Here is a 26,550-nt window from a genome sequence, read left to right on the forward strand (position 1 = left end):
TTTCATATTATAATATGCATAATACCATATGGTTTCATTTCAACCAGGATTATAAGCAGCTTGCATGTGGTTCTATTATTTCAGGTCAAAATTTCATGCCCCCACCACATGTATGCACGAGGGGAGGGGAAAGAGCCATGAATTATACTAAAATGCTTCCATTTTCTGATTCTTGGAAAAGTGTGCTTGTTTTCTTTCTTTCTTATACTTAATATTCCTAACATTTATATTTGGGTAGGTAATGGGGAAGGGCAGAAAGTTAAGCACTTGAAAAAAAAAAGTCACTGTCTAGTAGTACTCATCTCTTAACCTCCCTACTGGCTGAGATGGATGAAATAGTGAGACCAAATTGCACTTCTTATCCATGTTATTCAACAGGTATTACAGAATTGTATCCAGATTTAGCTGGACATCTATAGACATCATGGCCGGTTGGGATGTTAAACAGCTCTTCTCATACTGCAAAAATCACGAGCATAACTGTCATTGATCACAATTTAGTGAGATTTAGAACAGAATAATGCATGTTCTCCCGCCCCCAGAATCACATCTATTAAAATGTCATGACATTTGTCAAACAATTTAAAGATATTTGGGAAATCCTAATGAAGAGCAACTTTTAGAAATGCATACAAGCATGCCATACACAGTCATCATTTATTGTCTAAGTACAGAAGACACTATGCCTTAATATTTGTTTTTTTTTCATGCTTTCAAACATTTTTTAACGAAGAAAAAATTCAAAGTTTCTAAATGATAATTTCTTTTTGTGGGAGTATCCCACATATCCAGTTAAGGGTGAAATATTTATATAAAGACAATTCTGAAAAAATTATGCTCATACTACAGTTATCTTATCTGACTTTGGCTATCTGGTCTAAGAAAGATGTATAGTCCTAATTTAAAGAATACAAACATTTTAATGCATATTAATTTCTTTAACTCCTACAGACTGATTCCAAGAAATGATAAAAACATAACAATCAACATATCACCACTTCAATGTGTAAATCAAAGTGAACTTAATATATTAACAATCTATGATGCAGTATACAAATACTGAATTTTGTCTGCTGTGAGTATGATTTCTAACAGAAATTAAAATGTAGGAATAAATGACATAGCATCATTGAGTAATAATATTCAAATATTCAAACAAATTAGAAAGACTGCATGTTCATCCAATTTATGAATACTGTAATGTATTAATAAGAACTGCCTAATGAGAGATAAATATATTCATAATACTGAATAACAATACTATTATATTAATGCACAGAATATTAATTAGTATTCTGTGCATCACAGCACATGTAAAAGTATAGTATGTAAATGAATATAAAACAACATACTAATGAATGAATAAAAGCATGAAAATTAAGGTTCTAAACTTGATACTTTTATCAAAAATTTGAAAATTTAGTACTAAATGAAATACCTGTTTGTTTACCCAATAACTCTCAGAGGAAAGAAAATTTCTTTCGATAAATGTGTACAAACATTTGAATAAATTCTTTGTAAGAAGGAAAAAAAAAAACTCAAATACAGATGCAAGTTCTCCTATACTCTGTATGCTTTATGAGTCTGTGACCAGTACAGGTAACCCTCGTCTAACGTGGATGTTAGGTTCCACAGAAATGCCACGTTATGCGAGACCCGGATCACATAAAAAAGTGGGGTTATATTCTGAAATCGTTTTTTTTTTTTTTTAATTATATAAACAACAATATCAAACAAAAAAATATTTTTATTTAATTCAAGTAATTCATGTAAGTTAAGAAAACATATAAACTATGAAACAAATACATAGTATATTGTATGTAAACTTCATTTCACATAATGAATAAATGTTTCCGGTTAATAAACATTGGTTTTCTCATGTAATCACCTTGTGCATTACTACAAAACAGTAGAGTAATTCTATCTTTGGAAACTTTGAATCCAGGAGCTGATCTTTCACTTTTTAAAATGTAGGTGCATTTTGGCATTTTTTTTCCAATATAATCTAGATTCAACTGCATTGAACACCTAGTCTGCACTATAAATGTTTATAAACTTTGAGAGTTTTTTGTTTAATAAGATTTCCACCCAAAGGAATTTTCTTTTGAGTGCAATCTTCTATCTAAATCATCAGAGATTTCTCCATTTTTCCCATTAGAATGTGATTATGAAGAGCTCAGGAGACAGCTTGCGGGTGTAGCATGGAAGGAGGAATTAGCTGGAAAAGAGATCAATGCAGCTTGGGGGATTTTCAAAAACTGTTTAGTAGATGCAATGTCTAAATGTATTATAAAGGGTGAGAAGGTTAAATAAAGTGGGTGTGAGATGGATGAATAAAGAGATCAAGCATGCAATACAGAGAAAAAGGGCATTGTGGAGGCAGCATAAGAGAAGTGGAAATAACCAATTCCATGAGGACAAAGACCAAGCAAGGAGGTGACTTGGTTGGTGAGGGTAGCTAAAGAGAAGTATGAACAGCAGTTGGCTAATGAAGCCAAAAAGAATCCTAAGGAATTCTTTCCATATGTAGCCAGCAAAAGAAAGAATAATTATGGAAGGATGACATTGAGTGGAGAAAATGGTATAAAAACAGCTGATGCAGAATGTGTGGTGGGGATACTTAATGAACAGTTCATAACGATCTTTCAATGTTGTGAATATGACTTCATGGAGGGATTGAGAGCAGATGGGGAGTTGAGTAAACTAGATGTTAATAAGGCTGTGGGACTTGATAATATATCACCACGTATTCTGAAAGAATGTGCCAGGGAGTTGACACCTGCCTTGACATATTTTTTTAATATGAGTCTTGCACTCGGTCAAGTTCCTAAGGAGTGGAAGGAGGGCAAGATTGTGCCACTTCATAAAGGAGGTGATCGAACTCAAGCATCAAACTATAGGCCTATCTGTGTGTCAGGTGTTGTGGTTAAGTTATTGGAGAAGCTTGTGAGAACTAGGATCCAGAGTTGGGTTGATAACAATGGTATTATCTTTGATGGACAGCATGGATTTGCTTAAGGGAGGTCATGTTTTAGTAATCTACTTACTTATTACAATAAAGTGACTGTTTCCTTGGGCAGAGGAAAAGTATACACAGTAATATAGTTGGATTTCGCAAAGGCTTTTGATAGAGTACCTCATGATAGGTTGACAGTCAAACTAGAGCAGATGGGGGTTGAATATTAAATTGGTGCATTCGATTGGAGACTGGCTATCTGATAGGTATCAACAAGTTGTGTATGGGGAAGCAATATCCAGGAAAAGGAAAATCACTAGTGGAGCGCCTCAGGTGTCTGTTTTAGGGCCATTACTGTTTAACTTGTATATTAATGATATAGGTGAAGATTTGGATGGAGATATTCAGTTGAACCATGAAGTGTAGTGAAGATGTTGTGGCCTTACAGGAAGACTTGAATAGATTGAGTGATTGGGCACGGAAATAGGGATGTGAATTCAATGTTGCAAAATGTAAGGTTTTAAAATTTGGAAAACAAAGATGGGCTGCAGAATTTATGCTTGGTGAGAATATATTGTTGGAGGTAGAGGAAATAACAGATCTGGGGGTGATAGTGGATAAGGTTCTAAAATTTAGGGGACACATCGCCAAAATTGTGAAGACAACACAAAGGCTTCTGGGAATGATGTGGAGGACACTGACGTGTAGAAGTAGGGAGATTCTTGTTCCATTGTATAAGGCTTTGATTAGGCCACACATGGACTATTGTGCCCAGATTTGGTCACCAGGTTTTCAGAAGGATGAAGAGATGTTCTAAAATGTCCAAAGGCGACTGACTAAGGTAGTTTCTGACCTCTAGAATGTCGAGTATGGGGAAAGATTGAGAAGATGTAATTTGCAGAGTCTGGTGGAGAGGAGGAAGAGGGGAGATATGATAGAGACCTACAAGTTGGTAAGGGGTTGTGATAGGATCAATGCTAGACAAGTTTTACAGAGAATAGTGGGAGATCAGGTGAGAACCAGTGATCATCCCTGGAAACTGTATAAAGAGGGTGTGAGTAGGGGAGTGAGAGGCAGGTTTTTTTTGTGCAGAGTGGTGAATGATTGGAATGCCTTGCCTGAGAATGTGGTGTCTGCTAAGAGTTTGAATGTGTTTAAAACACAGTATGATGAGCTGTGTGTGTGATAAAAGGACCTCCCAGATGAGTCTTTGACTCCGTGAGGTCTTGGGGTGGTAGTAATAATAATAATAATAATAATAATAATAATAATAATAATATCACGTACACGAGCAACACGCTTTGCACTTACAATTGACCCAGCAATAACACTTTCTTGGATTTCATGTTCATTTTGTTTGATTGTTCGAATTGTTAATTCATTTAAATTCAAAGTCCTTGCAACAACTCCTGGTTTTTCTCCAATTTTCAGCTGATCCATGATTTTAATTTTTTCTTCAAAAGAAATGAATTTTCTTTTCAATGTCGGTTTTTCTCTTTCGTTGCAGTTTGTGGGCATTACTATAAAAATAATTTTTTTACATAAAAAATGCATTACATATTAATTATGTATGTAACTCACCAGAAAATTAAGTTCTCAGCTTCAGATTAACACACTTAATATTTTTAATGTACTTTCCTGGCAGAAAACGAAGACAATTTTCAACAATAAACAATTGACGTACATGCATGGTAAAGGGTATTTCCTCTAATATAAATTTACTACTTATAACTACCTGCACGTTACAGGCAGACACAAATTTAACGAAGATAAAATTTGATTTTGAAGTCGCACTGTGAAAAACATATGAAAAGATAAAGGTGTACTACAATTTGTAGACTGCGTTGTATAAGTACCGCATTGTACGAGGGTTACTTGTACTTTTATTCATAGTATGATATAACATGTTGTAAACAGACAGTTATAAAATTTAATTACTTGCATCAATGACTTTAATTATGTGCTGTGATATAATATAAATGTTCTGTTACTTAGAATAATGAGCCTCATATGCAGCTGTGTGGTTGTTTATGATAATGTAAAGAAACCTAACATCATGAAAATAGTAAATATATATGTAGAGAGATGCTGATTTATGCTTCCTCCTGTTTTTGTGTACTTTGCTGTAATGAGCTCAACTTACTGATAGCAATCTTAGCAATGTTGTTTTTGTACATAGAGCATGTCATAATGGTACAATGGCAATTTAAATAATCATGCACTAACTTTTATGAATGGCTGTGAATGTTTTTCATGTGTACTTTTCAATATTTTTAATTTATTGTAGTTATTATTTATCATATTTAATCTTTAAAGGTACCTGTGGCATAACTATAAACAACAAATTACAAAATAACTATAGTAATTAACTTTAATGAAAGTTCAAATATTTCATACTGAAAATAACAGTACACCATCAGTGTGTGTGTGTGTAAAAACAAGCAAATCAGAGAACAGGAATACAAGGTACACACAACTAGGTATATACTGCAATACTGGACAATGCAGATCATTCATCAAACATTTTCTCAAAAAAAAACATCAAGAATATTCAAATATAAGAGTTGGATTTTTTAGTCAGCTCTGAACATTGTTTCTCTTTTTACCAACATTCTGTTGGCAGACAATATTAGTTTACTATATGATGATTTCCCTCCTGATGTTGTGAAGATTTTTGAATTTATTATGCAATCAATATATTTCAGCTGGAAAAACAAGATCTATAGACAGGTTAAAGGCACTACCGTGGATAGCCCTCTGTCTTCAACCCAACCCTCTGGTTTCATTACGTCAGTGATGTTTTTGCTGTTTGGCTTCATTCTGAAAATGAACTTGCCACTTTCCTAGAACAAATCAACAGCATTCATCCACATTCAATTAACCATGGAAAAAGAAAATGCTGGTAGTTTACTATTCTTGGACATCCTTCTTACTCGCACAATCTCCAGTACTTTGTCAACTGGTGTTTATTGAAAACCTATCTTTACTGGCAGATACATTCATCAAAGTCTGCATATCACACCTCTCAAAAAATTGCTGTTATCAAGTATTTATTTAATAGAGCACATAATGTATGCACCTCTCCCTCAAACTTACAACTTCTCACTATAAAAACTTTAATGGAATTATACAGTTACAACCCTCATCAAATCCACCAGACAATTGACTCATATGTTCCAACCTTTATATTTCTGGTATCTCTGAACTTATTCATGCAGTATGATATAACATGTTGTAAACAGAGATAGTTATAAAATCTAATAACTTGTATCAATGACTTTAATTATGTGCTGTGAATTAATTATCGTGTAATTTGTTGCTTATTTATTATATTATTATATTTACTTTTTAAGTAATTTTTTTAATATTTTCCCCTTGTGCAGCTACTTAAGGATATTGGTTATTGGACATGATGTTGAATTAATAGAGGACAACATTTACATGATTATGATAAACTATTTTTAATTAACTCCATGTTCAGGTTAAATCAGAGCAATGATACTGTTTAAAAGCACTATACACATTATGGAGTAACCATCTGTCTTCATCCATGGTGAAAATGAGATTCCAATAAATCAACATCATGTATAATGTCCCCCAGCATATATACAGGAGACAGTATACCGTCTCCTTAAATATACAGGATTTAAGTGTAAACTATTTTCATAAAATCAACAACTAATAATAACATACATAATACATGTAATAAGTATGGTAATATCAATATATAAACAATATGCACAATAAAAGATGGACCACACTAGCTGTTATTTTGCATCTGTGTTAACTGGTGTTTGTGTGTAAGTTCATTCATACACCCTCCCCACCTCATAATTATATTATTTCTTAATAAGAGCTCTAGTTTTCAGGAACAAATCCCAGTCATAAACCAGGTTGTATCTACAAATAAGTATTATCAGCATACACATGCACATGCTTAAATTCCTATACCATGCTAATAGATAAATTGATTAGCTCTACTTAAATGTGAAATTCTTTCAACTTATTTTAACTGGGTATTTTTACCTCATTTACAAGTATTTCTATTTCTTGAAGATCCACTTTTAAGATATTAAAATCTAAAAGCAAAATTTATATTTAAGATCAATAAATACATACACTGCATTTTAAATGTGAATACAGGACATTTAAATATTTTTATGACATCACATTAGTTAAATATGGATTAAAGTATGTGCAACCTAGCAGCAATATGCTATAAAACTATATTTACATATCAGAATGTCAAAGCCCTTTAGAAAGAGCAAACTCTTTGGATACTTATGTATCACTTGGCATTATAGCTTGAAGTTTTACTCTGGTTTTCTGGAACCCTGAGCAGCAATCTGAAGTGTCTTTCCATTTTGCACAGCACCTTTCCATAGCTCTCAAAACTCCTAGACAGACTTCCTCTTGATATCTGTTGTCTAAAATACATGAAACTTAATTTGCTTTTGAATAATACTAGGATTTATTACATTTTTTAATAATAAAACTACAAAAAAGTTCTTCAACAAAAATAATAATAAAATGTTAATAACAAATTTTGATAGTTTAATCATGCAAAGCAGCAATATCCTGCCAAGATGGCAACCTGCATACAGAGCATGGTCTCCAAACAAGATAATGAATTTTTTGCAATCTATAGATAATTTTGATTACAGAATAATTTTTGTTTTGCAATAAAAAAATAGCACTTTTTTCATGAAAAAAGTGTTTTTTCCATTCATCAAAGCTTTAATTTACAATATAATAATAAACATTATAATTATTCAGTAATAATAAAAAGAAAAAAAATGAGTTTTTAAAGACAGTAATTTTGCATTTTATAAATTTACGTTAAGTTTTTAGACCTCAATGAGTTATTTTATTCTAATACAGACCACAAAGAAACCAATTCATAAACCTCAAGTTCATAACCAGTCACATTTTTGAGCTTATTCTGAAAGCTATCAAATTCTCATCTAAAACACATACATACACATTAATGACAGGCTGCACTGACTTAGGTAGCAATTCCATTAAACTGTTCATTTGAAGTTATTGCACATTTACATTTAAATGCTGCTACGAATCATTCATTCTTTCCCTATCCCTTCTGTCTTCTTCCTCCTACTGCAGCATGTAATATTTAAAGGATGTGATTAACATTCAGGTCCTCTGAGTACTAATCACATTCTCTAGACCAGTGTTTCTCAAAATTTCAATGCCCACATATCCCTTTTGAAATTTTAGTAACATCAGCATACCTCCCATATAAATTACAAGTTAATATATTACAAACATGAAACTTTTTTTAAATTATTAGCTACATTTTTAGTTATAAAAATACAAATAGTATAAACTAAAATTATAAAATTTAAATTTTCAATAATAAAAAAGTTTAATGAGATGAATGAAATTTAGAGGAGACTTCTGACTGCAGGATTCAAACTATTTGAATTTAAACTTTTATTATATTATTATACCCTCGGGCATAGGGCTGACCACCTTATCCTGTGAACGGTTTGAGGTCCGATGATTAATAAACCCTCGACACCGCAAGGTAAAAGAGGGTAAAAGGAAAATGAAATGAATTATACCCTCCATGGAGGTTCATTCAATTTATAACATATTTATCATATTGAATCTTAAAATCCTTTACACCCCGTGCATTAGCAACATTACAGTAATGAGCATCATTCACTCACAAATTCTCCATGTAAAAGCTCTACTTCTCACACCTCCTCTTCACCACACTTTTTGTTGCAAACAATTTGAACCAAGCAGTTAGAACATGACCATGCCGTGAACCAGCCTTGGACCTGATCTGAGATTCAAATTCTTGCTTTGCTTCATTTTGTTTCAATATCCATTGGTTGAGCTTACTATCTCTTTTTCTTGTCACATTTATTTTGCATACACATCTTAAATTTAGGTGGCTTATAAGAAGCATATAAACTCCATCTAAAGCAACAGAAGACAAAACTTTGATGTCTATGAACACCTTTCTCTATCCTTTATCAAGGATGAAATAATCTATTACTGATTTTTGCTCAGCATTCCAACTAGCTCTGTAATACTGTGGAACCAGCCATTTCCAATAGATCATTTCTGATGCAAAAATATAATAACCTTTGTCTTTCCTCATTTCTTTGATCAGAACAAAATAGGACCCAATTTTTTTTTTCTACTTTTCTTTCTTTTCCAACCCATGCTTTAATATGTTCTAAGATTATTACAGACTTATTTTGAATAATACCTTCAAAACATTTTTTAAATGTCTTAAATCTAAGTTTCTTAAATGTTCCTCCATAAACTAAACTAAAAAGTGATAATAATAACGCAAAAATCACACAAAAAATATTTCATATTCATTTTACTCATTTACACATTGCCTTGTATAATGTTCCATTCATCCCATATAATTGTAGTGTTTTCAAATGCTTTTCTCCGGGCACCTTGTCGTATGCCTTTATCAGATATACAGAACAAATACAGATACTCATCATATTCCTCTGATTTCTCAACCATCTGCCGTAAAGTGAAAATCTGATCCTGACAAACTCCATTTGTCCTGAACCCAGCTTGTTCTTCTCCAAGTCTCTCTCTCTATAATCTTTCTCAACCTCTTCTCAAGTATGCTTGCATAAATCTTACCTGGAACTCAGTAGAAAAATTCCTCTGTAATTCTCACATTCAGCTTTATTCCCTTTTTTTACAGATGGGAACTATTAGAGCTGTACTCCAATCGTCCGGAATTCGACCTTCTGACTGGGCCCTCTGAATTATGCAGTGTAACCACTGCAAAACTTTAATACCTCCATACTTAAGCATTTCTGGTCGAATATCATCTATTCCAGTTGCCTTTCCACATTTCAAGCTTTTGACAGATTTTTCTACCGCAAGTATTGATATGTACTCCTCTTTGCATTCCTCTTGAAAATTTTCTAGTATGGTACACATCCTCTTAACTGTACACATCTAGGTATCTAGATATGTGGAGTAATCTTATTATCTTCAGATGTGGATCCAAGTTGGTGGAAATATAGGCACTTATTATCTTCTTATTATCTTCAGTTTTCATGTCACCTTTATTATTATTATTATTAAGAGAGACCTCCAGAGAGTCAGAGACTCATCGAGGGAGGTCACATATTACACACTGTTAAATTGTGATTAATTGAAAATATATAAATTCCAATCTATTCATAATTTAACAATCAGAACTAGAGAAATTGAGTAGATATATGTGTTTGTTTCTGAGTATACTGTAGTGTAACCTTGTAAATATGTTCTAGTTCCATACTGTACAGTTTTCCTTGATAATTATGTTAACATATAACTGAATAAGTGTATCAGACATTGTTTAATTCACATTATATTATGATATCAGCAAGTCTATAACTGAGTAAATGTCCAAAAATTGTATGATTTACATTGTATTTTGTTATAAGTAAGTTATCTATGTGAAATGCCTGGTCAGACCAATACCAGTATCAATCAAGGTCAGGGTCCTATCGTCTTTGTTCACAATGAGTTACATATGGCAATTTTGTCACACCCTTCTGCTTGGGTGGGATCGGTCAAGCTTTCAGATCGTTACAGCATAACTTGGGTGGAATTCGAAAGGGAGTGTCACCCAAAGTCCAGGAGTGGTGATATGAGAAGGACAGTTCGTCCCGGCGATCCCACACCAATGGTGGAGGAGAGGGGTAAGAAGAGAAGGTGGCCGTTATGACATTTGACCCACGTGGGTAAGGATGTGAATATTATGAGAATATCATAGAGTATGGAAATCCCCGTGACGAGCGGGAAATAAAAAGGTCAGGAGCACCCCGTCACTCTCGGGTTCCTGGATCAAGTCGCATTGAGTCTCCCGAGGTCGTGGGTTGAACGAAGGTGGCAGAGCCTCCATTCCGGAGCTGGTTGAATGATGCATAAGCGGAGACAGTAGACCCGAAGTCCTGTAGATCTCCAGCCGAGCCAGTCATCCATAAAAGGAGGAGCCATGCACCCATTGTAAGAAGACTCAGGATTGTCGACAGCCACTTGCCACTGTTCTCAGCTGAGGAAAGAAAAAGGGGCATCTCATTGAAGAGGGTCACTTCCCAACAAGACGACAATGGAGATAGATAAGTAGAAAATTTTCATTGCTAGCTGTGGATGAAAGGAACGTGGTTAAGTGATTAAGTTAAAGAGAAAGAATTAATGATATCTTAAGACAAGACTCTAGCGATTAGAAGATAAACCCTGAACGATAAAATGTTATTGTTTCTTAGCAGTGCTGAGTTGTTGTAATGATTAGGAGAATGTTGAGATAACTAAAATATGGTTTCGAAGATTAGCTTAGAGAATTAAATGATATTTCTACTGAGTATTTGTAATAATTTAATGATAATGCTGATACACAAGATAGTATGTTAGCATCCAATGTAGAGCTGAGCATTAGCATTACCATATGTATCTAGCTGTGTAAAAGGATTTATTGATTAATATTACTGATAACAATAATGCCGATAATTGTGCTGATGCACAAGATACTCTGTTAGCATTCATCGTGTTGGAATCTGATGCACCACTTATAAAAAGATTAATAAGAACCTCAGCGGGAAGTTAGGGAATAAGACCTTGGCAACATCAACAAACTTAGGATATCATGGATGTTCTGTCCTGAGATCATTTCTCTCTTAATGTAACTTACAAAATTTATTACTCCTAGGAGGCGCAATTTCAAAAATAAATATCTTAGGATTTCTTGAGAAGCTGATCTCAGGACCCTGAGACATCAGGATTGATTCCTCCTCTTGTAACCTGGGGCCGACACGTGTTATCAGAGAAGGTTCTTATCTATATCGTTACATGAGAAACACGAGAGTCAATTAAAGTAAAGATGAACCATTGTAACAACACACCGTTATCAATACTTATTCTTGAATTCATTCACACTGCTTGCACAACATCCAATGGCAATCCATTCCAATCACACACCACCCTCTGAGAGAAAAATCTTGCCCTCACCCCCTTTCTTAGCAGCCTTCATTCTCAGCTTCCAAGGATGCCCTCTTATACTTTTCCCACCCTCCATAAATTGAAATCCTGTATGACCCTTTCAGAAGTTTGTAAGTCTCAATCATATCACCCCCTCTTTCTCCTGTTTGCTAGTGTCTGCAGTTATCTTTACATGTGAACGTTCGTTTCAGCATTGAGTTGTATTTGCAATCTTTGCCACATGGCCCTGAATTTCAACTTCCTATCTATTAACACTCCAAGATCCCTAGCCTCATCAGTTTCTGCTGGCCTAATCCCACCACTATAATACAACATTGGATATCTAATCAACCCAAAGTGAATGACTTCACATTTACTGATATTGAACTGATACCCATTTTCCCATGTCCACAATTCCACTTTTCCAAAATGATTTGGAATTCCACAATTCCAAATCATTCTGCAACACTGCATATCAACAGCATTCCTGATTACCCTACCTATCTTTGCATCATCAGCAAATAGCTGTATGTCGGTTGTCAAATCCTTCCCAATATCATTAATGTACAGATTGAATAACAGTGGACCAAACACTGATCCTTATGGTACACCCTCTTGTTACCTTAAATCTTGCAGACTCACATTCCCCCATATACCACTTTTTGATACCTGTCAGTCAGCCATCCTCTTATCCATGCTAATATTCTATAATCCAAACCCATTCTCTCCAATTTATGCAGCAGTCTACCATGCTGTATTCTGTCAAAAGCCTCAGCAAAATCCAAAAGTAATTCTTTATCATTTTTGATTTTGTTTACAGTACTCTTTCTTCCATTTCTAAGCTTTTTCAATAGCCTTCAGAATATTTTTCAACCTTCCTGATATTTATTGTCTATATTCCTACCAGTCATCCCATGACTATTGTTTAGCTGACTTGAACACATCTTAGCTCTCTCTTACATTTTTCTCTATATTCTTTTAGAACACCCACCTTATTTATTTACTAGGAACTTTGGGTATACTTTCTTCTTTTCTGGAACTGCTTATTTAACTTCTTGTGTCCACCATGGGTTACTTATTTTTCTATTCTTACAGAAACATCTCCACATACTTCCCTAGCTGAACCAATCAATGTCTTCTTTAAAGGTTGCCACTGAAATTCCAAGGTTTTGTTCTTGTTTACAAAGTTTTTCAATTTTTTTTCGATATCATTTGTATAGTCATGTCTACAGGTTTACTTGTTTAATTCTTTTTTTAAAACTTTCTTGCATACTGTTCTTTTCAATGTAATATCAATTTTTACTGTGCTAAGTAATAGTCACTTCCAATTTCACATCCTCTGTACACTCTTGTATCTTGAAGATATCACTACCAACAATGACATAGTCAATGAGGTGTTTCTTATTTCTTGTGTCTTCTCTCCATGTGAACTTGTGCACATCTTTATGTTGGCATGGTGTTAGTAATGACTAGACTGTGTCATGAGCAGAAATACAGCAAATATTTACCATTAGTAATTAGGTTTACCGTTTTCTCCAAGTTTTCCCCGAACATTCCTATATGCATAGTGAGATTCATTTCATACTCTGCTGTTCAGATTTCCAACAAGGACTACTTTTTTCCATTATCTGCCTGTTCTAATGACTCGAAAAATTCTTCTATTTCTTCTTTTGCTGTAGCAATGAGTTAAAACAGATCATTCATCTCCCAACCAGAAATTCCGACAATCCTCATTACTCACCCAACCCTGGATTTCTTCTTAATTAGTTTTCCTTCGAGATACTCTGCCCAGGTGACTGCTCTTCTTGGTAATTCAGACCGCAATCTCATCCGAGTTTTGTCTCAGGTGGAATGCTTTTCCTTCAGCCATTCACCACCTCATGCTCTAGCATTACAACAGTACCAAGCGGGAGGACTTGTGTGACTTTTACTCCCCCTTTCCATGGTCAGACTTCTTCAGATACAGATATCCAGATACTTGTTGTGATCTTGTTACAGAAATAATCCATACTGGAATGGAAACTTTCATTTCTCACTCTGTTCAAATTTCACAACCCATACCTAAATCATGGTTCTCAAGAAGTGTGCCAAGACTGTCAAGAAAAACATACAGCCTTTCACAAGTGGCTTGAGTAATGGTCACCAACACCATTTACAAGTGTTGCTGGCAACCTCACAGTTGTCAGTCAGCAACACTTGTAAAACCACCATTAAAAAGGCAAAGTCCAAATTCGACAAGGAATAAATGAAGAAAACTTGCTACTTGTGCAACTGGCAGGCACGCCTTCTGGTCTCCTGGAAAAACTGTTGGGTGTAACTTTTCTTCACTTGTGCTGCCTCCTCTATCTCGCCCTAACAGAAACATTGTAACATCAACTAAAGACAAAGCCGATGTCTTGGATTCATTCTCCTCCCCTAATTCCTACATAGATGACCATGGAAAATTACCTTCTTCTTTGTTTAGAACACTGCATCTCAAGCCTCCTGTGACCTTCCACCAGAAAGACATCGGAAGAATCTTGAATAATTTGGATACCACAAAGGCAGGCACACCTAATGGAATCCTACCCACTGTGCTCAAGAGAGTTAGTTCAATATGCTCCTGAACTAACATCTATTCTCTATCAACAATTCACTAAACTGTACTCAGCTGGCATCCACCCTTCAGCATGGAAGGGTGGATGCCAGTTCAAAGCTCATATACAACCAATTCCCAAAAAAGGAGATAAATGTTTAGCATCAAGCTATCAACCTATCACTCTCATACCAGTTTTTGTCAGAAGTAATTATTATTATTATTATTATTCAGGCCACCATGAAGTCAAAAGACTCGGCGTGGGAGGTCCTTCCTAAGAAACACAAAGTCTATCGTACCACTCCTTGAACTCATTGACCGTTCTCGCTCTCACCACTCTATCAGGCAATGCATTCCATGGTTCAAACAACCTCCACGCCAAGAAACCACTCCTCACCCTCTTGCTCACAGTTTCCTTTTGTAACTTCCAGGGATGGCCTCTTGTCATAATGGAGAAGGTTATTATTATTATTATCCCAAGACCTCATGGAGTCAAAGACTCATCTGGGAGGTCCTTTTATCACACACACACACACACACATCTCATCATAACGAGCCTTAAACACACTTAAACTCCTTGCAGACACAACACTCTCAGGCAAGGCATTCCAATCATTCACAGCTCTGCACGAAAAGCCCTTCCTCTCACTCCCCTACTCACACCCTCTTTATACAATTTCCAGGGATGACCCCTGGTTCTCCCCTGATCTTCCACTATTGTCTGTAGAACTTCTCCAGTATTGATCCTATCACAACCCCTTACCAACTTGTAGGTCTCTATCATATCTCCCTTCTTCCTCCTCTCCACCAGACTCTGCAAATTACATCTTCTCAATCTTTCCTCATACTCAACATTCCAGAGGTCAGAAACTACCTTAGTCAGTCGCCTTTGGACCCTATCCAACATCTCTTCATCCTTCTGAAAACCCGGTGACCAAATCAGGGCACAATAGTCCATGTGTGGCCTAATCAAAGCCTTATACAATGGAACAAGAATCTCCCTACTTCTACACGTCAGTGTCCTCAGCATCATTCCCAGAAACCTTTGTGTTGTCTTCACAATTTTGGCTATGTGCCCGCTAAATATTAGATCCTTATCCACTATCACCCCCAGATCTCTTATTTCCTCTACCTCCAACAATATATTCTCACCAAGCATAAATTCTGCAGTCCATCTTTGTTTTCCAAATTTTAAAACCTTACATTTTGCAACATTGAACTCACATCCCCATTTCCATGCCCAATCACTCAATTTATTCAAGTCTTCTTGCAAGGCCACAACATCTTCACTACTGTTTATGGTTCGTCCCAACTTTGCATCATCTGCAAACAACTGAATATCTCCATCCAAATCTTCGCCAATATCATTAATATACAAGTTAAATAGTAATGGCCCTAAAACAGACCCCTGAGGCACTCCACTAGTGACTTTCCTTTTCCTGGATATCGCTTCCCCATACACAACTTGTTGATGATTATCAGATAGCCAGTCTCCAATCCAATGCACTAATCTAATATTCAACCCCATCTGCTCTAGTTTGACTGTCAACTTATCATGAGGTACTCTATCAAAAGCCTTTGCGAAATCCAACTATATTACCGTGTATCCTTTTCCTCTGCCCAAGGAAGCAGTCACTTTATTGTAATAAGTAAGTAGATTACTAAAACATGACCTCCCTTTAGCAAATCCATGCTGTCCATCAAAGATTATGCCATTGTTGTCTACCCAACTCTGGATCCTAGTTCTCACAAGCTTCTCCAACAACTTAACCACAACACCTGACACACAGATAGGCCTGTAGTTTGTCAACTTATCAACAGTCTTCTTCAACACCTTCAGAACTGCAATTTAATTAATGACCATCAGTATGGATTTAGCCAATCTAGATCCACAGACCTCCTAGTCTACACTGGGCACCTTTGGATGCATTTGTGGAAAATTTCGAAGAAGCTTGTGCCATTGTTCTTGACATTCTAAACCTTTTGATAGCATCTGGCATCGAGGGCTTCTCAGCAAGTTATAATTTAGATTGCCTTCATCCATGTGTAAATAGATCGTTGGTTTTCTCTAAGATCGATTCATACATGTAATGGTGGATGGTGCTCTCTCCTCAGATTCCTATTAATGCCAGTGTCCCCCTCAGGGCTTTGTCATTTCACCAATCCTTTTCACCCTTCGGCCTGCTCTCATTGACTGCAAACTTATTCATAGTTTTGCTGATGATAGCACTCTCTCCATTCAAACTACTCATATGACAAGCCTTGCAGTGCTCAAACATCTAAAGTTTCAAGATCTGTAATAAGTGCCCTGAACACTGATCTCCACAGTATCCTTGATTTGGATGAAAGCAACCTAGTCAATTTCAATGCTTTCAAAAGAAAGTATTGCTTGCTTTCTTGTAAAAAAAAGAGACCTCAGATCTTCTCCACTTACTTTTGATAATGCTCAACTCAACAGTCAAGAACAAATTTTTCTCAGACTGACTCTTACTTCAAACCTTTCCGAGGACAATCATATCACTTCTATAGCATCATCAACTTCCAAAAAACTTGACATCCTTTTCCTAAAACAGTATAAAATCTCTCATGATATGTGACCATGTAACTTATCATGTTTGCTTTTACATATTTTTCTAAGGATATTGCACTTAAAGAAATGCCAAATTTTGTAATAATCTTGTATTTATAATAAATTAACCACGAGCCTTTGTTAAAATAATGTGACGCATGATGTCATCATGTAACATAGTTAACTCATGTCTAATTAGTTAAGTCTAATTCTAAGAATTGCCATATATGGCAATGTCAAAAGACGCATGAAGTATGATGTCATTATGACCGGAAGTTGATATGTGACCATACATGGCAGTTTCGAGAGACGTGCAACGTGGGTCTGCTGCCACGAGAGGTTCATTGTCGGTAATCAAAAGAGAAGCATCGTAAGTCTTAAGGTTTCACCTTCTCTTACCTGGGTCTGCTATCACGTGTGGTCCATTGTCAGTAATCAAAAGAGAAGCATCGTAGGTCTGAGGATTCTCAATCGTCTCCTACCTGGGTCTGTCACCACGTAAGGTCCGTTGTCAGTAATCAAAAGAGAAGTGCTGTAGGTCCGAGAATGAGCTCGGACAACTGCTGCCATGAGAAGTATTGTGTCAGTTGTCTCACTAGGAAAGAGCTGCATACTGCTGCCATGTTAAGGGTCCTAAAGGGCATAAAATAATCAACAATTTGGACAAAGAAGAAATTTGGAAGGAAATCAAGAACGAGCCAAAAGGAAAAAAGGAGCACTTTCACGTGAACAAAAAGATTCGTGCAAAAGGTGGTGCTGAACGAGAATTGTAAGTACTTATGTGTGATAATTCCAAAAAAGAAAATGTACATCAAGTGTGTCTGTTTATGGGTACAATATGATAATGTATATTGAATTTGAACTGATATTGAATTAGGCTTATTCAAGGTATGCTTGTGTATATATGAGTGGCTGGATACTCTAGATTTAATTTAATTAAATGGTTTGTGAACAACACATTGGACTAATTCTGTCAATGCACTATCCTGAAAATTTTGAACCTGCATAAGAAAAAGTTTAGGTGATCAATAAAGCCAAACTAATTAATGGTAAAGATTAACATAAGCAGGAAATGTTAACATCTGCTTTGTCTTTAGTTTAAAATATTATTATTATGTGACACCTCAAGGGAGTCCAAATACTGATCGAGGGAGAGTGTGCCAACAGCATCAAACGATTGATCTCCTTCTAGCTACTAACCACGCTCAAACTGCTTAACTTTTTGCGAGCCATTAGTAGCAGAGGCTCTACCAATCGACCAACCTTTGCTGGCAATGATCTCACACGCAATACATAGTCTAACTGGTGCAGTCATAAAAGAAATAAATTTGTTAGACTATATAGCGTGAGAACATAAGATCTAGTAGAAATATATAAATGGTGGCATTCAGCCATTTGCGCCATTCACGAAGTTTTAAGTAAAGAACAACAACAAAGACAAAGCACGGTTGAGAAATGCGTAATAGAAATACAGAATGTTTATAAAAGTACTTCTCTGCTAAACAGTTACTTACTCTGTATAAATCCTAAATTTGACCAATATTAGAAAATTGTTCTCGTGTTTGTGGTAGTGCACTTAAAACCTTCCTCAAAATTCTTGATGCTGTTCAGAAAAGGGGAGTCCAGTGTTGATTGACTTGTCTTACAGACTCTCTTCAACCACTTTCCCATAGAAGATCAGTTTCTGCAATATCTCGCTTGTAGATATTTCCATGCCCATTGTTCAGCAGAACTAGCATCCACTATGCCTCCCATTTCTGCCACAACAGGAACTCGAGCAGCAGCTGCTCAACGTCCCTTTACAGTCAAACTGCATACTCACTGAACCTGCTACTCCCATTCACTTTTCATTCCTTCTGCTCAATTCTGTGGAATAGCCTCCCTCATGAAGCATTTCCAAAGGACTACAATCTCCAACAGTTTAAGATGAATATCAACAGATTACTCCTGATGAGTTAGCTGGTCTCATACAGAGGTGGAAGGCTTTTTCCTCCCAGAAACTTGGGTTTTTCATCCTGCAAAGCAGGCAGGCAAACCAGCCATTGGAATGCACACGATTAACAGATATAATAACACTGGCCTCTTAGCCTGAGTTGCTTCAGCCATAAATCAAAATTAACCAAACCAATCTCCTCTTAAATTACTATTTTTTTTTTTCTTGGTCTCACTCAAATCCAAAACACCTAATATTCTCCCAATCATAACATCCACTAACTCCTCCTCTTTACCTAAGTGTCAATATGTTCAGTGTTCCTATTCTCAGTTTCTTTTCCAGTCCAGGTCGTTTGCCATTTATATCCATCTAGTTTTGATTTCTTTGTTTCTTTTTAGTTTAAGTACATCCAAAGTCAGTTTTGCCGAGCCTGTCACAGCCTCACCAGGGCCTCATTAGCCATAACATTCAGGGTTCCTAATTAATTTTTATCCATCAGGCATCCCCTACTAAATCAACTATTGCCTCGTACATGTCCTTTCAAACTCAGACATGGACTGAACTTTGTGTGGTGGTGTTTCATCCTCCTGAGTGTGCAATCGTGAGAAGCTCAAGTGTAGGAGTGAGAGAAAATGGCTTACTGGTGAATGAGAAAGAGGCATATGAGAAGTTAAGTAAGCTTGATGTCAATAAGGCGATAGGACTTGATGGCATATCATTGCATGTTTTAAGAGAAAGTTACCAGGAAGTTAGAATCAGCCTTGGCATACCCAAAGGGATGGAATGAAGGAAGGTAAACTTGTTCCACTTCACAAAGGTACTGATAAGAGTGAGGCTACAAATGATAGGCCAATCTGTATATCTGGAACTGGAGAGGCTGGTAAGATCTGAGATACAGAAGTGGGTCAATAACAGCAGTATTTTCTGATTGTCAGCATGGATTTGATAAAGGGAGGTCATAAGGTGACAAACACATTGAGAAGAGGGAAGATGCATATATAGTGGTATACTTAGACTTTGCAAAGCATATTGCCATATTAGATGGTACTGAACTGGAACAGACGGGACTGGATACTACATTAGTGAATTGAACAAGTGACTAGCTGTTTGGTGTCAATAAGTTGTGTATGGGGAGCAGTATCCAGAAAGTCACAAGCGTTGTGCTGCAGGGATCTGTTTTGGGGCCATTATTATTTCAATTGTATATTAATGATATTGGGGCAGGTTTAACTGGAGATATACAACTGTTTGCAGATGATCAAAAATTGGGGAAAATGATGGGGAGTCAAGAAGATGTGGCCTTAGAGGAGGATTCCAGTAGATTGTACAAGTGGGTAAGTGAGTGGAATTGTCAATTCAATTCAATTCAATATTCCAAAGTGCAAAGCTCTAAAATTTGGTAAGCAATGATGAGATACAAAGTATATACTTGGTGGTAAAAGTTGAAAGAGGTAGAGAAGACAAGAGATCTGAGAGTAATGGACAAGGCCCTTGTCCATTACTCCCAACTTCAGGAATACAATCTGACATTGCCATAAGTAATTGATTCTGGACCAAGTCCCAGGCACTGTTGATTTCTCTCCCCTTCACTGATCAAGCCACTTTGTATCACCAGTCTGCTTCCTTAAATTATCACAGCTCCCCTGCTGTGCAATTCTACACATCTCTCTTGTTCTCTGAAGCTTTTAGCTGGCTATCCACTCCCCATGTCAAAGCCACATCATCACTCTTTCCCAATTGGCGGCATCATGGTTGGTATCTTCTATTATCACTCTATGAGGCAATATTATTAAGTTATTAAGTGTGCTCCCAGTCAATGCTGCCATAGTTAATATCACCCCCCCCCCTGCTGCTCATCAGTCTCATCTGGCTGCACATTTCTGAATCATCACCCTTTGAATTTCCTGGCCTGTAGCAATATCCCAATAAATATCCAAAATGCATATTCAAAAATTTTATTACTTTTTTAATTTAAAAAAATTAAACTTTAATTACTTTTTTTAAAAATTAAAAAAAAAAAAAAAAAAGAATTTAAAATGTAAAATAGTGCAATCATAGTGCAATTGGAAGAACAGTGGAACATTGCACTCTTCGACTGGGCTAGTTCAATTGAAGATGAGGTAGCCGACCTCATACAGAGGTAGCAGGGTTTTTTCTCCTGGAAACTTGGGTTTTTCATCCCGTGTACAACAAATCGGACTTCAGAACACAAGCAATTTACAGACAAAATATACTGTTGTTGGTGATGATGATGATGGGGGGGGGGGATAGATGGCAGTAGTGTCATAGTTGGAAAATTAAGTAGTAGTGGAGACGGTGAGATGTATTTAGCAAAGTGGACTACCCTCCCATGAGTCCTTGGACTCCCTGGAGGTGTCATGTAATGTCAATATGTCATGTCAATAATAGTAATAATAAATAATAATTTGTTTACCTCACTCTCACACCAAATGGCCTCAAAGCCATTATTATTGCTTTCTTCAAGTCCCACAACGAAGGCACACAACTCTTCTGAAATTATCATAATATTCCACCTTCCCCTTTATTTTTTCTGTCTTCGAAAAATGCTATAATCATCACATTCTATTCCTGTGAGTACGTCATCCTCTGTTAATCATGTCTCACTAACACTAATCATTTGTGGACTGACTAACTGTATCAAGACTGCAAACTGCAATCTTACTCCTAATACTTCTTACATTGGTGTATCAGCACAATAACTTTCACCAGGTACACGCCTCTCCTTCCCACGATTCCTTACCTGATCATTCAAGTCTTGACTCTGCTGCTCCAATTGAGGCCATGCATGTATTCCTATCTTGTCTTTCTTTGTTCATTATCTCACACCAATTCTGATATCTTATACTCTCAGTTCCAACATCTAGTTTTCATTTCCCTGCTTGGATACACACTTGCCACCTGTCATCAACAATCTACCCAGCTTCATGCTACCACTATCACTCAAATGTAGACCATCTGCAGCAGACAGCTCACTTGCTCTTTCCTACTTTCAAATTTATCTCATATATCCCCATACTAAACTCCTCTCTTCTTTCGCATTCTGGCTGTCATGCCATTCATGATCACCGCTTTTCTCCTCTGCTCTCTACTCTACTATTATATCTGGGGAATGCATTCATAATTCTCCCTCTCATACTCTCCCACTTGACTGTCTCTAACAACATGAATCCCATGCTACCTCATTCACACTTCCTCACACTTCCAACTACCAACCTCATAAAAATCTAAATATCTCTAAATATTATTATTATTACCACCCCAAGACCTCATGGAGTCAAAGATTTATCTGGGAGGTCCTATTATCACACACACAGCTCATCATACCATGTTTTAAACACATTCAAACTCTTTGCAGACACCACATTCTCAGGCAAGGCATTCCAATCACTCACAACTCTGCACGAAAAAACCTGCCTCTCACTCCCCTACTCGCACCCTCTTTATACAGTTTCCAGGGATGTCCTCTGGTTCTCCCCTGATCTCCCACTATTCTCTGTAAAATTTCTGCAGCATTGATCCTATAACAGCCCCTTACCAACTTGTAGGTCTCTATCATATCTCCCCCTCTTCCTCCTGTCTACCTGACTCTGCAAATTACATCTTCTCAATCTTCCTCGTTCTCGACATTCCAGAGGTATGTCGGTATATTTCCTCATTCCGACATAACCTATCTCTCACTCTGCTCAAACTCCATTCATTCCTAAACCTTACCAATTATTTTTTAACATCCTCACTTGTGTTCATATCTTGCATGCCAGCTTCTTTGCCATTCTTCATTTTTTTCTACCGTTCTGCTATCTTTCACATATTCCTCTGTCTTACTGCACTCTGCTGTGTTATTCACATTTATGTTACATTTGCAATGCTCCTATCACTTATGTCATTCATACCACAAATTGCTTCTTTCACATCACTAGCGCAGTTCTTACACATTTGCTGTTTTTTACAGTATCTCCCTTTGCTATCAGATGAACACTCATTCTTCTCATTACATTCTCACTACTATCCCCACTACCGACTCTGCATTCAAACTGCACTGTGCTTATGCATGCACGCACGCACGCGCGTGCGCACACACACACACACACACACACACACACACACACACACACACACACACACACACACACACACACACACACACACACACTTTCCTTCGATTTGCCTTAACAACCCATAAATTATCAACATAATCTAATGACATATAGCACACTTCATATTTCACAAAATGACTAAAATCAAACTTCAACTTATGCATAGCAAAAATATGACAATTTTGCTTTCTATGTCGGTCAATATACCTCACTCTAAATATAAAGATTTTATATGTAATCTCAAACAAGTATGTACACTAAAAATATTACAAGCACACAACTTCTACAGTGACTTTTACACACAAACACATAAAATTAACATTTAATTAGACAAACAAAAAAGTATCTAAAACCAGAGTGTTTTTGCACAAACCTTCCATCTGGTTCCCTTATTATTTATTTGTTGGCCTGGTTGGCTGAGTGGTTAACATAACACAGCAGAATAACTCTGCTGTGTTATTCACATTTATGTTACATTTGCAATGCTCCTATCACTTATGTCATTCATACCACAAATTGCTTCTTTCACATCACTATTCTCTCAACCCACTATGCTGCAGGATGCAAGTAAGTATACTAAAATGAGCATAGGTGTTTGTCTACAGGTAGGAGATGAATATCGCTATCCCACTGAGTGGAGGTTGGAAGTGGCTTGAAAAAGTTCCATGTCTGGTCATTAGGAGCTAGGGAAAAAAAATTTTTTGTGAAACAAAACAAAAAATAATAATTAATAACCCATAAACATTCTGTACCCATATACAGTACATCAGAATGTATGAAGTCACAAATACTGTAGTTGTAAGCCTATAGCACATTAATACTCTGGGTTGGATCATTTGGCAATATTGTACTTAGAGATCATGTACCACTTTTTCAAGCCACTTGAGGGCCTCCACTATTCTCATCACTATTCTCTCAACCCACTATGCTGCAGGATGCAAGTAAGTATACTAAAATGAGCATAGGTGTTTGTCTACAGGTAGGAGATGAATATCGCTATCCCACTGAGTGGAGGTTGGAAGTGGCTTGAAAAAGTTCCATGTCTGGTCATTAGGAGCTAGGGGAAAAAAAATTTTTTGTGAAACAAAACAAAAAATAATAATTAATAACCCATACACATTCTGTACCCATATACAGTACATCAGAATGGTGACGTCAGAATGTATGAAGTCACAAATACTGTAGTTGTAAGCCTATAGCACATTAATACTCTGGGTTGGATAATTTGGCAATATTGTACTTAGAGATCATGTACCACTTTTTCAAGCCACTTGAGGGCCTCCAAAAGTAGGCAATAAAAAGAAAGAATGACCAACTACCACCCAATACACTGTGGTCCATTAATGGACAGGGATGCGCAATATACAGCCTCTCCTTGTCAAGGAGAGGCTGTATACTGCGCATCTGTATATTGTCAAGTCAAAACTGTCTTCCTGTGGTGTGGCCTATTCCAAAAAAGAGACACTGGTATTTACAGCAAATATTCCTGCTGCAAAAGGATACCTTCCTAGTTGGAGGATATACCAACCGTTAGGTGCTAGACGTTCTTCATCAGCTGGTGAAATACCACTGCCCAGCTTACTGGAGGTCTGAAGTGTGAATGCAATGTTTGGTTTCCAGAGCTCGGATTCCCCGCCCCCCCCTTTTCTTCATGCAGTGTAAGTGATACCTTTCGAGGCCATGACAAACATACTTAGAGACCCATAACTTCCTCCATTTTGAGGATATATCAGTTAAAATGGTGGTGCTGTAGGCCAGCTGCCAGTTAGTGCACAGGCCTGTGAGTCAGGAAGCTTCCCAGTCAACTGGCACATACGTCTTGCTGCCACATACTCAGTCAGGTTGTTCCTGGAGAAGGAATCTGAGTAGTGGGGGAAGGAGTGCTGTCAAGGCCATGTCATGGTAGGGATAATGGTTTCTCTTTGTATGAAAGTTATGAGTCTGTCTCTCTCACTGCACATCCCCACTATATTTTTTCAGCTAATCATAATTAACTTTTGAAGGCTCCTACAAATAATGACAATAATATTGAGATAAAAATGAATCTCCATCATAAACCAATCCCATCAAATAAGTTACATCACAAAGAAACAACAAACAAACCAAGCCAAAATCTCTTCACTAAAAACTTACTTTCACATCCACTTTACTAACATCCATGGCATTAACATAAACATAAATGATGTTCACCACCACTTGAAGTCTTCCAGACTAGACATTCTATTCCTGACCAAAAACAAAATTTCAACTACATCTCCTACTGTCCACATCCAGTGCCTAAACTACACACTTCAAGATTATTTTCGCCACAAGGGTGGTGGCACCTATGCCTTTATAAAATCTGACATATCCAACCAGAGAATGGCTAATTTAGAATCTCCTGCTTTTGGCATTCTCTGGCTCAAGGTTTCCTTGTCCCGTTTAGTAACATTCATTTGTTGAATTTACTGGTCTCCAAATACTGATAATCCTTCTGACCTCGCACATTCCTTTCCATGAAACTCGACCAATCCAGCCATCCAAGTGGCGAGGTCATCTTCCTGGGCAGCCTCAACATCCACAATTCCAACAACACTGACCAAGTTAGAAAAGAAGCAGAAGACTTTGCCATGAGTAACAACCTAACACAAATCATACATCTACCCACTTGAATTCCTGATAACCTGCTACACTCTCCAACTCTTTTTGACCAGTTTTCCTTCCAGATACATTGCAGAGGTCACCTCTCCTTTTGGCAACTCTGACCACAACCTACAAGTCTTCTCTCTCATAGAATGCCTTTTCTCCACCCACCCCAACCTTGCATCCTCTGGCACTACAAAAGAGCCAACTGGAGTGACCTTAGGAATTTCTACTCCTTTTCTTGATCTGACTATTGTTTTTGCTCATCTGACCCTAACACCTGTTTGAACGAGTTACAGAAATTATTCTTGCTGGCATGAAGGTCATCATCCTCAATTAAAGGCATAATCCTTGTCCGCTTTCCAAGCCCTGGTTCCACCAAAAGTGTACTTGTACTGTTGCCTTAGAGATTTCCAAAGTCTTCGATTATGTGTGGCATCGTGGCCTGCTTAACAAATTGCCATTTTCTGCAAGTCATGGTAGATGGCTTCCTCTCTTTGAGATTCACCAACAAAAGTGGAATGCCTCAAGGCTGTGTCCTGTCACCTACTCTCTTTCTCTTGTTCATAAATGACCTACTTGCAATAACTACTAATCCTATTCACAGCCTTGCTGATGTTAGTACTCTGAACTCATCCTACAAACCATGCAGTACTCTGACATCCTAGGCTACAAGATCATCTACAACTAGTGTCTTAAACAATAAGTTTTAATAATGGCAAACCGTGAGCAGACATATAAATACAAAATTAATAACGGAAAAACTCATGTAAAAAGATTATTTAATAGTATAATTTTCGCCTGTGTGTC

At 36.8% G+C, this 26,550-nt stretch overlaps 1 protein-coding gene across 1 annotated transcript in view; it reads right to left on the reverse strand.

The window, feature by feature from the left end:
* Positions 1-638: 638 nt before the first annotated feature.
* The window catches only part of LOC150109429 (cx9C motif-containing protein 4-like), a 43,209-nt gene continuing 17,297 nt past the window's right edge, over positions 639-26,550 (reverse strand). The window contains exon 2 of the mRNA XM_090413115.1: positions 639-7,383. Within this exon, the coding sequence (XP_090269241.1) occupies positions 7,238-7,383 (146 nt within the window). The 3' untranslated portion in view covers positions 639-7,237. The remainder of the gene's footprint in view (positions 7,384-26,550) is intronic.

This window comes from Typopeltis vanoorti, chromosome 2 (assembly GCF_054136105.1).
Source record: "Typopeltis vanoorti isolate ZY-2024b chromosome 2, IOZ_Tvanoo_1.0, whole genome shotgun sequence".
Lineage (NCBI taxonomy): Eukaryota > Metazoa > Arthropoda > Arachnida > Uropygi > Thelyphonidae > Typopeltis > Typopeltis vanoorti.